This window comes from Haliotis cracherodii, unplaced genomic scaffold (genome assembly GCF_022045235.1).
Source record: "Haliotis cracherodii isolate W230 unplaced genomic scaffold, xgHalCrac1.p SCAF_5, whole genome shotgun sequence".
Taxonomy (NCBI): domain Eukaryota; kingdom Metazoa; phylum Mollusca; class Gastropoda; order Lepetellida; family Haliotidae; genus Haliotis; species Haliotis cracherodii.
In genome coordinates this window covers 63,033,786-63,049,004 of record NW_027266308.1, presented here as the reverse complement: position 1 = coordinate 63,049,004, position 15,219 = coordinate 63,033,786, and the positions used below count along the sequence as shown (strand labels likewise).

At 39.2% G+C, this 15,219-nt stretch overlaps 1 protein-coding gene across 1 annotated transcript in view; it reads left to right on the top strand.

Moving 5' to 3' along the window:
• Positions 1 to 15,219, top strand: part of LOC139442764 (inactive tyrosine-protein kinase 7-like) — a 136,396-nt gene that overhangs the window by 76,317 nt on the left and 44,860 nt on the right. The window contains exons 5-6 of the mRNA XM_071223658.1: positions 8,741 to 8,888; positions 9,625 to 9,755. Coding sequence (XP_071079759.1) covers positions 8,741 to 8,888; positions 9,625 to 9,755 — 279 coding nt within the window. The remainder of the gene's footprint in view (positions 1 to 8,740; positions 8,889 to 9,624; positions 9,756 to 15,219) is intronic.

The window sequence follows — 15,219 nt, the reverse complement described above, 5'->3', positions numbered from 1 at the left end:
TTTTTTATAGCAGTTATGCTTCTAAGATGTGTCTACCATTAGGGCTCCTTTGCTTCTGGCCTACCAATCTTGTGGTACATCCGCTTCTCAGTTGAGCATTTCCACATCTTATCCAATTGCTCAATCAGAGACTATTAGGCAATCATTGGTATGTCTCCGTCAGTTCCCATCTACTCATCTTACACCATTCACAACACCAGAAGATCAACATTGGGCAGATAGAGTAGACATTACGTCCGTCTGCTGCATAACAGACATATCCATGACCGTCTGCCTCCTCCCTGTCCTATCTGACCGTCTGCTCTGTACAGTTCTATCTGTGGTGTGTTCAGACCACCTCTAATGGATGGTTCCAATGTACCGATACCTGGCTACTGTAATGGCTACCAGTGGCCGTCTGCTCTGATCTTGATCAGCTGATTTTACGCCTTGTTGTTTCCTGTCTTGTCAGCACCTGTGGTGTTAGACTCTGCAGTGATAAGATAAATGGCTGTCGGGGAGGCTGGATATCTCAGACAAGGATGGTCTGCTCATTGTCAACAATGTGCATTGCATATTTCTCCCTTTCAAAATCAGATACCTTCACTTGAGCAACCCAGTGCCTTCATTTGCATGAGTGTGCTCATAGAGCATGTTCATATTGATAACTGTCATCAAATTTGTCAAATTACAATTCTGCTTTACGACATTATATTGACCCATTGGTTTTGATTTGTGATCAAGGTTTTGGAGTCAGTTAATTATGTCATACGACAAATGTGGTTTATGTGAAAAGTTTGTCAGTTTGGCGTTTGAGTGTCATGAAAATGTTATCATCGTTGTGATTAATTTGTGTCAGTCATCTTTTAGTCATCAGTGATTGACAATGTGAACAAGATAGTTCAACATTAAGATATGTGTGAGCTGTTTAGATTAATGTATGAACAATCCCATCATACGTGGTATTTCCCTCAATGTATATGTAAGTTATCTGGAGAAGAGTTCCTTGTGACAAAGACTGATACTGATTTTGTTATCCTGTCCACATAGAGAGGGGGTGAGAGAAGATGGCCACTGATATCTGATATGAAACTGCTTGGATTACATTCATTTGGGGCAAGAAATATTAATTCTGTCAGCAGGTCAGCGAAGACAACCGTTTACAAATGTTTTATTTGAACAGCCTGCCTTGATGTTCCCTGTTATCATTCATCTCCACAATATTGCACTCCAGATCATCTTCTGCTTCAAAGATTCGGGGAACTTTCCTTTGTCAGTTAGCACAGTGTTGTTTTATGTCTGTCCTTACAGAAGGTACTAACGTGTTGGACGTTCTGCTCCCTAGGGACAACTTCTGTCCTTCAGTGTCTAAAAGCATTGTTGAAATTTTAATGTCAATTTTTTCTTAATTTTTTTCGCTATGAAATGTTCATGTCTTAAGATGATAGAAGCACATTCTTACTCGGACAAATGAAAGCTTTGAATTTTATCAGGAGTTAGTTTTGCAGGTTGCTGGGTATTATTGCCACCAATGATGTATCGATCTCGATTAAAACGGTTACGATTAGATGATGTTGAGAAAATTATTCTGGTTACATTATAAGCACAGTCTGTCTGGCAAAAGCATAAACACTAAGAGCTCATCTTCTAAAGGGAACGAACAAAATGCAAACAATTGATCCTCAGTTCCACATGTACTTTTGCTGTAATGGGTTGTCTGTTGTCCGTAGACATCATTGTATGAAATCTTTTTGATTTCAACTTCTTTTCTTGAACTGCTTGATGCATTGAGTTGAAACTTTTTGTTAGCATTCCTGACCACACAAGGCATCGAACAAAAAACTGAACATTTAAAAAAAAAAAATTCTGAAAACCACATGGCACATAAAATATAAAAAATCAGCTACCTGGACGTGTAAAAAAACAAAATGAAGTTTTTCATGAGGAAAAGAATAAAATTTATGTTTTCCTTATATATTTAATATGAAATAAGCAAAGTAGTGTTTGGATTTTTTTAAAAGGCCTTAACACATGCCAAATTTCCATAAGGTCCGTTTTTATTGTTGTGCATTTAAGGCATTCATTTCAAGAACATAAATTCTGCAGAGGTATGACATTGTCTCCTAAACAATTGGACTTTGTAAACAAAGTCGCCCTGCATGAAATCAATAGGGTAAAGCCGGTCCATGGTTTGAATTCAGAAGTTGTGCATGTGACAGTGTAGATGGGTGAACGTACTGGGACATGTTTAAGAGGGAAGGTTGTGGGTTTAGATGACAAGTGATTACAAGTCGGAATCTTGAGTCACTGTAGATAACTGAACACAACACCAGGCACTGTAGTTTGAGATTTCTAAACATTTTTGTGATTCTAGTGATAAGATTCTTTCTGGCTTATGTTTTTGCACATGGTGCAGAGTTGTGTTAGGAAGAAAAGAACTTTTCTTGCATAGAACTGCTAGTGTGAAGTATTCATTGTTTAGTAGGTAATATTTTAACATTAACTTGTCGTGCGGAGAAAAAATATTGTTTAACAAATAAATAAAAAGCCCTCAGATAATCATGACCAAAACTCTACTGCTGCAGTTGGAGGCGATTGATTCAATAACGTAATTGGAGAAGATTCGCATGTACTCTTCAAGAAGATTGTGAGATAGGACTGTCGTGCGTGGTGTGAAAGAGATGTATATGTAAGCTAGTGGCCAGATAAATGGTTTGTTTGTTATAAGAAGGTATTTCAGCTATCACAAGAATAACCTTCAGTCGTTGTCAAGGTGATTAGTCAGTTGAAATCCATGTGATTCTGACATTGACTACAGTACCTGCCGGTGTTGGAGTCTCAACACACGATTCAGATCATTTCCACATTGAATGTAGATTTATATGTTCAGTGTTGTCGGTGCAAAGACTTACCTCAATCCTCCACTTTATTAGTGTCAAATTATCCGATTATTCAGGATCACCACAATTAAGTCCCACATTTGGCCGAAATTATGATAATAGGAAACAAATCTTTCACCGTTCTGCATCATTAGTTGCAGATATGTTACACCCATTGCAACATTTGTGGGATTTATTCATTTGAAAGTTGATTTGTTTTTTCTCTTGAAATATCGACCATCTTTTTACATAATCATGCCCAGCCTTAGAAACTTGCACGTGTCTGAACCAACCTTCTCCGTGAGGAAGGGGACCCGTGAAGATAGGTCTTCAGCAACCCATGCTTGCCGTAAAAGGCGACTATGCTTGTTGTAAAAGGGAACTAATGGGATTGGGTGGTCAGGCTTGCTGACTTGGTTGATGCATGTCATCGATCCCAATTGTGTGGATCGATGCTCATGATATCAATCACTGGATTGTCTGGTCCAGACTCGATTATTTACACAGACCGCCATCATATAGCTGGAATATTGCTGAGTGTGGCGTTAAACAACAAACAAACAAAACAACCTTCTCCGTGAGGAAGGGATCATGACGATGGTGGAATTACTAAACTGTAATAGCTGTTCCTACGTAGATCATCATTAGGACTAGTGACCAAACGGTGTTAGTTTCTACCGCGGATGTACATAACATGCGTGTCAAAGAGTTAAATGATGGGGTTCACACGGATGTACTTGTAGCTCGCATTGATTAGGTAGAATTAGGTGATTCTATTCTGGAGTAGTGAATAGTATGTTTCCTTTAATCAAGACAACATCCTCAAGTTACGTATATTCTTCAGAAGTCCACATTACTAGTACACATGGAATTTTGGTCAGCACATATTTTAATCAAGGATCAATTAGTGGGGAGCTTATTACCCGAGGTATGGATCAAGCTTTGAAGTACACTTGGTGGTTTTAGTAATTAACCTCTCCCTCGGAATCGAGGTCCACATTTTGTCCCAGTCTGGAATTCTGGCGATCTATCAGAACGTGGAGCATAGAAGGGTGAGAGATAATGATATTGATGTCTGACCTCACAGTGACCTGCAACATTGTTGTGTTGTTATGTCTATGTAGCGACTGTAGTGCCGGTCATCGTGAGGCGGTCATCGTCAAGCATTGTTACTGTGATTGAAGGAGGTTGATTGCGGTCAAGAAGTGTTTACAGTGTGAGAGTGTGCTGTACATGTTCACAGACGATATTGTAACTCACCTAACTACTGCCGTAGCACAGGCTAGGAGTATTTATTGATGGTGATAAATAGTTGATTTAGAAGGGATCATTTTCTCATTTGACATGTAAACTGTGATAAAAACAAACATATTATTGACTTTACTTTATTATTATTTTGCTTTAATAGGTTTCTGTTTTTCAAATCTATATATTGCAGCAATAGCTTACAATGTGTAATGATCGAAACTGTGACCAAGGAAGTGAGAGTTTGTATAAAGCATATAGTTTCAGGAGGTTGTGAGTAGTTGCCTCCCTTCCCCAGCCAAGACGTCAAGACAATGGAACAACCCAAAAACATGTAGTCTTAAACTCATCTCCTCTCAGAAGCAGAGTTATATGATTTTAGTTACATTGGTTAACAAAGATGCTCATGATCATGATGATGATACAAATTGGGATGATGATTTGGATGAAAAAGATGATTATTATTATGATGATGGTTGTGACGCTGATGACGACGGTTGTTGTGATGGCGATGACAGTTGTGATGATGATGATGATGCTGATGATGCTGATGATGATCGTGACCACGATGGTGGTTGTGATAATGAAAATTGTTATTTATATCATGATAAATATCCAAAGTCAGCTGTTTTCCAATTACAATATCGTTATTGTTTGAAAAGATACAGCTTAGAGTCTGCTTACGGGAGTGGTATGTTATAGTTATGTTCTCCGACAGTATAAAAGATTCACTGTCTAGTCTCGGTGTGCAGGTCCGCTCCTTCTCCCCCAGTCAGCTGTCCACAGGGACTCCTGGCTCTGCTGGATCTTGTCATGAATGCGGACCCATAGCTCCTCTTGATTGCACGGATGTGTTACACGTTCAGGGAAATAGTCAGCCAGTGGTCAGTGATCACGGGGAATCTAATCACATGAACAGATATAATCAGGATCATTTGTCCTCTTTAGGGTTGCCCCTCATTGATTTCCATCAATCACATGTTTGTTATTGTCTGATTGGTTGAACCTAACTGTCCAGTAGCCAGTGGAGCATCAGGTCAGGAACTGAACAGAATATTAATTCAATGAAACCTTTTTACCGAAATATTTTCTTGAAAATTTCTTGTACTTTCTTGAAAAAAGGGTAAATTTTGTGAGGAGATACTAACTGATGATTTATGTTAGATAGGTTTTTCCGTGCCGGTAATCCCTAAATATTCTTGCAGGGGACAATATGCATATATATTTCCACTAATGTGTATACATGTATATACCAGTAGTTATCATTTGTCATTCATTGCTAGTTCTAAAGTTACATAGGGTGGCCAGGTGGTCTAAGGGTCAATGATTAGTCATGATGTATCCTTCTGATTGTGGGTTTGAATCCCAGATTCGTAGTGATCATGATTTGGACTGTCAGCACCATAGCTATGCATTTCAAAAGGGGGTACTCACACATGGGTTTGAAATACTGTAGCATAAAATCCAACTCACCCACCAAGGTTACCTATGGTACCTAATGGTGTATATCAGTTTGACTGGGCACATCTATTGTATACGTGTTGTTATTCCCTAGTTAGATGTGTACCAGTGATATGTGCAATATGGAAGTGAAAGCAATCAAGTGGGTGATCAGCTTTGGTCCTGCTGTCTGTGCAGAGACATACCTCCAGCAACAGTGGCCAGTGCAGGTCCCCAACATCAAAGCTGTGTTAATTGAGTTGTTGGCCTCTATCAGTCTCATCTACATCAGGATCAGCTTCATTTCACACCAACTCACCCCACTGGTACTGACCAAACCAAAAATTCAGACTGTCAGTGTTATCTCAGCATGGGGAATTTGTGCTGAGTTTCTCGGTATAGATCTGTTGCCCAAATGGAGGTAATCTGCGTCCTCTAAGTGTGTGCTTGCCACCAGGTGTCTGCCTCCCCATCACTGATGCCACCAGTCGGAGCTGTTGGGTTCCTCTGTCACCAATGCAGAGTTAAATATTAATAATATTTGATGCCACCATTGCTGTCTTCTTTGCCCATTGAAACTGGTTGTACTAATATTTTCAATTTACAATGTAACTGGTTGCACCATTGCAGTCTTCTGTGATCAGTGTAAATGGTTGCACCATTGCAGTCTCCTAGGCTCAATCTAGCTGTTGCACCATTGCAGTCTCTTTAAGCTCAATCTAGCTGGTTGCACCATTGCAGTCTCCTAAGCTCAATCTAGCTGGTTGCACCATTGCAGTCTCTTTAAGCTCAATCTAGCTGGTTGCACCATTGCAGTCTCCTAAGCTCAATCTAGCTGGTTGCACCATTGCAGTCTCCTAGGCTCAATCTAGCTGGTTGCACCATTGCAGTCTCCTAGGCTCAATCTAGCTGGTTGCACCATTGCAGTCTCTTAGGCTCAGTCTAGCTGGTTGCACCATTGCAGTATCTTAGGCTCAATCAAGCTGGTTGCACCATTGCAGTCTCCTAGGCTCAATCTAGCTGGTTGCACCAATACGATCTATATACTGAGTCTGCAACTCTAACTGCAATTTTCTATGCCAAGTGCACTTAGTTAAGCCATTGCAAGCAGTGCCAACAGAGCCTAGTGCCACCAGTAAAGGAGCCATCCTCCCATCTGTTGCCAATACCAAGCTTCTAGGTCATACCAACAACAATGTTTACATTCCATTCCCCTACTGGCCATCTTGTAGACCTGTGGCATGCTTAATTAGCCAAATTTGAAAACATTAGGTTTTCAGTTGAAAGCACCGATAAGGACATGTGGCTAGTTGACTTACTGCTGTTCAGGTCACTAGCACTTACTTTTCAGAGGAAAATGTAAAAAATAGACAAATTATTTTCATGGTCACAAGACCATGATTGGAAGTTTAAAGGCACATCATAAAGCAGTTCAGTTGATTGAGAGGAGATTATGATCATGAATGCTAAGGATCATATGCTTGATATGCAGATTGATGGTCACAATCAGGATGTTATTCACTTCATAAGGGCCTTCAAAATATGCCAGTCATTATGGGGACTAATCACATGAAACTTCCTACAAATGTTAAAAATGTGATTACTACTGGTGAACAAGATGTCAATTTTCTCATCTTTCGAGTTCACCAGACCATGCTGGTAACGCCATGTAACTTTAATTTCAGTGAAATTTATTTTTTGAACCATGAAAGTTCTTCTTTTGAGATATGAAATCAATTTTCAGAAACATGAAGCATATCAAATTGACTAATGATGGAAACAAACAATGGAGAATGTGTCATTAAGATATTAATCTGTCCAAACGGACAGGACGAGCAGAGTCATTGGAACATGTTTTCCTTCACGCTCACCATTAGTCACAAGAACCATTTCAAAAGGAATGGGATTTTTTTTCAACTTTTCTAATTACTGCATCTTTGCATGAGCCTGGTTGGTCAGATGGGAAATAAAGGCATTGCTAACACAGATTGATGGCTAATTGTTGCTAACCTGACGTCCATGTTCATAAATTAGGGCAACAAGTTGTACACATTTTTTCTGTTGCCATTTTACATTGGTCTTGAGCAATTTCCAAATATGATTGATAGAAGGGGTCTGTGTAGCGACGCGGAGAGACCCCATGTAGGGGGTTAACAAGGCGGCAAAATAGACGCCAGTTTTCGGAAAAATTCTTCATTTTCTTTCTTGAGGAAATTTAGTGAGGTTTAAATTGCATGCATTGATATGGAATATTGAAGGTACAGCTCAATCAGGAAACAGGGGGATGATTAATTGAACTGAGTGGGCCGCTTGTCATTTGGAACAGGAGAATCATTCAATATATTTTTTATCATGAAAAATCAAATTATGGTAATATAGCATCGTTGATCTTTTTATTCATGGTTATGATCCTGTGTCCTCCTTTATTGATCAAGAATCAAATTTTGCATGAATGGCCAGAATGCGGTCGCTGATGCAGTAATTTGAAATTTGTCATTTTAATTTGTTACCTTAGGGTATATCTTACAATGGTGAACTTGTAGATGTGGATAAATAGGCTTGAATCAAAGTAGGCCTGGTTGTAATGGTGTTCTTGCTGCGAGCAATCACCTGACACATGTCATAAGGTTTACTCAAGGGAGAGGTTTATAACTGTATTTGTGATATTTAGATGCATGCGGCCACTTTACAGGTGCCCTTAGGAGGCTGGTCTGTTAGCACTGCCTGTGTGATAAATCACGTATTCCCTCTTGCAATACACAACCACTTAACATTCTCGGCATGAACCATGCTTGCTCGTTACAAAGTAAACTTTCAGCTCTTTTTTGTCATTTTATGCCTTTTCTCTACGAATGGTTCATAAAACTGTGGAAATAGACCTGATCTCGTTTGGGTTGAAGTCCATGCAGTGAATGCAAGTCTACGAGCCCATCTGCCTCACTCCAGTCCTCTCACGTATATAATGGCCCATGTTATCCCACACATCTTTAATTTTACCCAGATTAGCATAAACTCATTCAACAGTTATTAAGGGGCGTTTTCCTGACATGTTCACCCTCCTGCCTAGAATCTCCTTGCCAGGCGCCTCCTTGCATAAACACTGGATCTAAAGGGGAAACTTCATTTCCCTGATCAATATTCTTTAATTTTGCAGTAAATTTTACAATGATTAATTACATTTTTTGTCTTATCGACAGCTCCCAATACCCCGCATTTATTGGAGAATCGATTCACGGCGTACAAACTGGTCCTGAAGAACAGCCCCGCCCGCCTGGACTGCGCATTCCGTGGGGCAAGCCGCATTGATTGGTTCTCCAACTATGAAAAACTGTCTAACACATCAAGGTATTGGCAATAAATATCCATTATTTGATATGTCATTGTGTCTAATAACTTCTGACAGCCTCAACAAGACACTAAATCATTAAGTATTAAATGTATATTGATACACATTTCTCTGTCACCTCTTTTCAATGTGTATCAGTTTTTATGTGTTGATTGTAATGCCTTCATATCATGGAAACATAGTAGCTTGGATTTACTGTAATTAGTCAGGATCAATGCAGCAACAAAAGACTTGTGCTGAGATCACATATCTTCAGACAATTACAAGCACATTAATTTGATATAATTGATCAAGTGAAGTCATGGAATTTTTATGGATGACAACTTTATTGTTTGTAAAAACGTTTCAGGGCCACTTCTTGACCTTACTGAGTAATATTCAATATGTTGACTCCGCACTCACCTGATGAGGGGGCAAGAAGTAGCCATTAAATGCCGTTACAACAACAAAGAAGTTGTTATCCATAAAAATTGTTTTCATGTTCTTCCAAATGCCTATCAAGGCTTGATAAAGAAAATTTATAATAGAAATGTTCTTCGAAAAGAAAACCACTAAGACATTTATTTCAAAGCATTTTTTTTTTTTGTTACCCTATGTTATAGGAATGGATATATATGGTATATGGCAAACCATAAGTATGTGGCATAACTGAATAAAAAAGGAAGTGCTGGATACTTCAGGTAGTGGATTGTGAAAACTGTTCAGCTTATTCATTAAGATGTTTCTTTCTTTCAGGCACAAGGTTTACAACAATGGGTCCCTGTATTTTCCTAAAGTACGGGCAGCAGATGAAGGCAGCTACCGCTGTGAAGGCCTCAGTGACAAGGAGCCAGCCCAGACCTTCACGTCCGAGCTGGTACTTGTGTGTAAGTACCTTCCACTGCTATAATTGTTGTCCTTCGGCACACAATGGTCATAGTGCTAAGACTGCTTTGTGGACGCTGATAGTCCAGAGCGTAGGTGTACTGTGACTATTGTAACTCATTCTTTGCAGACAATACTCGTAACACTTTGTACAAGTGGACCCTTGTGGGCCTTGTGTGTAAGCATGTTCCTGACTTCATCTCGTTCAACAGTTAGTGCCCCCTCCACATCTTCTGTTACACACTATAGACAAGCTGTCAGGATGAAACACTGATAAAACATTCCCTGACCCATACAAGCAGACGTAATGTGAAATATAGATTTTTTTTAAGAGGCGCCATATTTGTAGTTTCCAGAATATAGTGATAAATAAAACTTTGATAATTCCAGTGGCAGATTGTGTCCCATCAAGGGGAGATAACTCAGCTATCATCGAGTGGTCAGACTCAGTCACTTTGTTGATTGCATGTCATTGTACCCCGACTTCGTGGGTAGATGCTCATAATATCAACCACAGGATTGTCTGGTCCGATTTTCATAGTCATAAAGCTGGAATATTGCGGAGTTGCAGCAGTGAACAACAAACCAATAAAACCTGCATCACTTCAGGCCTTTTTCCTTTATCAACCTAAAACACAATATGACTGACATACTGTTCAAGGCACTGTTAACCGAAACTCACTCATTGCCGCCTCACTGTTGTGGCACAGTGAGTGAGTGAGTGAGTGAGTGAATGAATGTAGGAGCTTCATCAGCAATCTCATAGCACATCCCGGATGACAGGAATCAACATGTATTATGTGGGAGTGGCACCTTCACCATGACACTACTCATCTTCCTGAAGCAAGGGGAGTTAACTGACTTTAAAAGTCCAGTTTCCACCCTTGCCGAACTCGGCTGGAAGTATGGAGTTATATTTTAGCTGGACATTAGCATAGTCCGATCCAAAGCGCATAACAAATTTGACATCCATTTCATAAACTGACGTGCAGATTTTGGTCGATTGCAGGATTTGTAAAGCATGTGAACCACAAACTTGGCGTCATCAGATATTTTCCAATCTATTCATGCTTATAATCAAGGTGCTCATGTGATTTGATGCACTTGGCGATGTAATTACAATATAGATCTTGATTATCGATCAGATCATCTCAACTGGATGCCGCCATTTTGTTTGAAGCAAGGGATATGACAGATCGAATCTGATTGGTCAATAGGAGGGACAGAAGGGACATAACTTGTAATAGCCACTGGTAGCGCTACGATAGAGCCCAGAAATTCCAGCGTAATTTGGCGAGGGTGGAAACTGGACTTTTACAGCCAGTTAAGATGGACACTGCCCCAACCCCCTTAATACGAGGATTGAGAGTTCGCCATAACAGATGGAAATAGCTTATTAATGAAACAGATGGAAAAAAGTTTGATTTGAAATAAATAATTGATTATCAGCATGATTACTTGTTTCCCAGCCTGAGTGTAACTTTATTGTTCCTGTTGGTTTGATCAGGGAAGTGACCAATTTCCTTTAATGGGAGCTGGGGATCTGCTCGGGAATGATGTCATTGAAGCGGCATTCTTTTAGTTGGTAACGTTACAAATTTGATAGATGCAATCACAGATTTGTGATTCTGTGTCTGATACGAACGAACAGTTGAAGTAATCTTTGGCTGAACACCCAAGAAATAACCGTTTTCAATATTAATGGCTTTGTAACAAGAAAGTTGCATTTTATATTTCAGTGTCAGCACTTTTTGCTTGTTGTATGGTGCTATGAGCAGAAGCGTTCTTAGTGACAAAATGTCTTATTTCCTAAACCGAGCACCAGTTTGTGAGATTGATTTTCAAACAAAAGCGTCAGTGAACAACGCCTCATTCACGTCACTTAGCAATTATGAGATGCTGGCTCGTTTGTTTCTTTCTGACATTTATTCCATAATTCCATCGAAGAATATGGTCCCTGTAAAGAAATTTGTTCTTCGTTTATGTGAATATTGTCATTCTTCATCATGATTTACAGACACTAGTGGTCTTCATTGCATAAATCACGAGAGATCTGCAATGTTGGACCATCGCCTCCAGAGATGTAAAATGGTTCTTTAGCTGGTGGGGTTCATGAAATATTTATTAAAGAGGCTTGCGTATTTGGAATTAAGGAAATGTAACAATTACAAGACCTGAATCCAGTTTATTATCAAACTGCCTGTGTTTTTTCCTGAAGAAGTTCAAATAAAGAAGATGGTGTTTAAACATTTACAGACGGATGTGAGTGTTCTTTTGAGGCAAATGATAATGGCACCACTCCAGGATGGCGCTCATCTCTTATTCATCATCGGAGCGTTGACTAAATCCACCCAAGATTCCCCTCCACCACCACACAATATGATATGTCAACAAAATTTAAATTTATTTCCCAACAACCTGGAAATTAACATGCGAGATGAGGAGATGCTCTTTGAAGCAGAAGCTGTGTTAAGCTGGGTGTTAACGGAATGCACAGGAGTACCTTTCGTTTTTTAAAAAAATAAATGAAACAAAAAGTAATATAATTTGGAGATTGATTTTACATGATATTCTCCTTGTGAACAAAGGCAACGTTCCTTTACACTTCCTAAAATGAAAATCAATTATTTTGTTCAATCCTTACAAAGTTAACTTGAGTTTGTTTAGATTCCATGAGGAAAAGGCTATTATGAAAATGAATTAAAAGGCAGTTGCCGGAAAATATAATGGTGTATGCTTCATTAATATTGCTTTTAGAACTTATTTGATTTGTTGGATGTAAGAAATATTCATTGTGTACATTATGAATATTTGATATGACAGCATATATTTATATACTTAAAAAAAAGTGAGGGATCATGAATAATTTTTGGAATATTTTTATGAAATTGTGTACTCAGTTTAGCTCTTTGGGGATATCCATATACAGTACGTGTATGGAAATATAGTTGCAGTCACATGCTACAGAGGGCATGGGTGGCCCAGTCGTCTAAGGCGCCGCGATTCGCTGTGCATCCCTTGGGCACGCCAGAAACCTAGGATTGTGGGTTCGAATCCCGCTCCGCCCCAATTATGTTTCTAGGTTTGTCAGCACCATACCCATGCTCGTGGGTTTCACCAAAGTGGTAAACGTCTGAGACCTGCATCACTTCGGGCTTTCCTTCCACATTAAGCTGACACACCGTGGGGAAACTGGAATACTGTTAAAAGCCGCGTTGAGTCCAACTCACTCACACATGTTTCTGTTTATCGTGAGAGCATGTCCTTGCTGACACATGTTGAGTATTTCAGTCTTCATTATGATATGTGACAATCAGCATACTCTTAGGAAGACACAATAAATAATCATAATGGACAGGTAAGTGTTGGGTAGCTAACGACCACTCGTCACCTGTCCTCCTGCTGTCCAGCCAGCAGCCGGACAATAAATGCCTGTGTTAAAGTCCAGGCTTACCTGGATGAGACAGACAGGTGAAATAAACACCTTGTCATTGGCGTTCCCTTTGTCAGGTAATTGGGGGGGATAATGATGCCCGCCTGAGTTACCTGAGGTTTTACAGCCAGGTGATCCTTTCAACTGTCACCCCTTGTTCATCATACTTGTAGGGATTAATTTTTCTTTGAAGTTTGTGTTGAAGACAAGTTTGAGATCAGATGCTCCGTAATCATTAAAATCTTCGGCTTTATCGAAACATCTTCTGAATGGAATCATTTCAAGTCATTTATACATTCCTGGTCTTATTGATTAAAAATCTTGCCATCACTGAAATATCAAAGATTTTCAAATGTTTAATTTTGTATTATAAATTCCATGCATACCGACTCGAAATATTTTTGTACAATCTGGGTTTGGTATCATGGAATATACTTGTGAAGATGCGGGGAAGAATAGGCCTTCAGCAACCCATGCAAAGGCGACTAATGGGATCGGGTGGTCAGGCTTGGTTGATGCATGTCATCGTATCCCAAATGCATGGATCAATTCTCATGATGTCGATCACTGGATTGTCTGGTCCAGTCTTGATTATTTACAGACCTCTGTCATATAGCTGGAATATTGCTAAGTGTGGTGTTAAACAACAAACAAACAAGCAAACTATAGCTGGAAAATTTCTGAGTGAGGTGTTCAGCAAACAAACAAAATGCAGTCTAGGCTTAGACTTTTTCATTAGTGACATTACATTCAGTTTCAGTATTGAACAATATGGAATACACTCCAGGACACACTGTCTATGGATGGTATATCTAGTTACCCTGTTACGCTATGTGCAACCTAATGGTAACAGTGTTACAGAGGACTGTGTGCCCCCTGGTGGTGCTGGTGTGTAAAGAGTATAATGGCCTACACTGTCATATGAAGAATACTTACCCTGGGGTCGGCACCCAGCTAAAGGATGTACCTAGCATACTCTCTGATTGCAATTACCAGTCAGGGGAAGTTACACTAATGTCTAAGCTATTCAGTCAATATTTATTCTGATGGTTTGCGCATACCACAGGTGACAGCGTTCTATATCTTGCTTGGCAGTAAATTGGATTCATGGATGATCTGCCAAGGGTTATCACGGATAACACCTACTTCTCGGAAACTTGTGATCCATCATTGCGGGATGTAGCAAATAAATATTTTCATTATAGATGAAAGAAACAAGTAATAAATATTAACATAATACGTGAAAGAAAAAACTCATACATTTGAAATATTGAAAGATGACTTTCTTTTATATGTAGTAAAAAAATAACTTGTAATCATTGTGGGAGGGTAGTAAATTAATTAATTTCCTAATAAATGAAAGAAAAAGTAATAAATTTATTAATAAAATATTAAATATGAGTGAAAAGAAAAATGTAAAAAAATAACTTGTAATCATTGAAATGGCAGCAAATTAAATATTTTCATAATAGATGAAAGAAACATGGAACTTTTTTGAAATATTAAAGATGAAAAAAATTATGTAAAAAATTGGATGATGACTCAGTACTGTTAATGCAGGAAACTGCCTATGGGTATTGTGTGTTTGGCAGGGTGCAGGCTCTGCATCCCAACTGCCCTGTGCATGTATATATCTGGTAGACTGATGAAGAGTGGCAGGATACAGCACTAGAGCAGAGACAGACGAGCAGGCCATTACTCTGACACAGACAAAGTGCATATGCCAGCTAGTTGTTCGGAAGATGACATGCAGCTCCATACTTCACCGTGAAGTGAAGGCTCAGTCCCACTGTCATACTGCGAACCACAAACACCACATAGCTTGTCTACACGCAAACACCAATTTGCTGCCTACAACTTTATTACCTTACCAATGTCAAGTGCTTGAAACAGAATTTAGCTGAATAACTATGCACTGTTCAGATATAGCAGTTAGATTTTGAATTAGTTCACATTAGATGTTGGGGTAATAGTACTAAATATGTCATTTTTGTGTAGAGGGAAATATTGTTGTGTCTTTGGTGAAGTAGGTG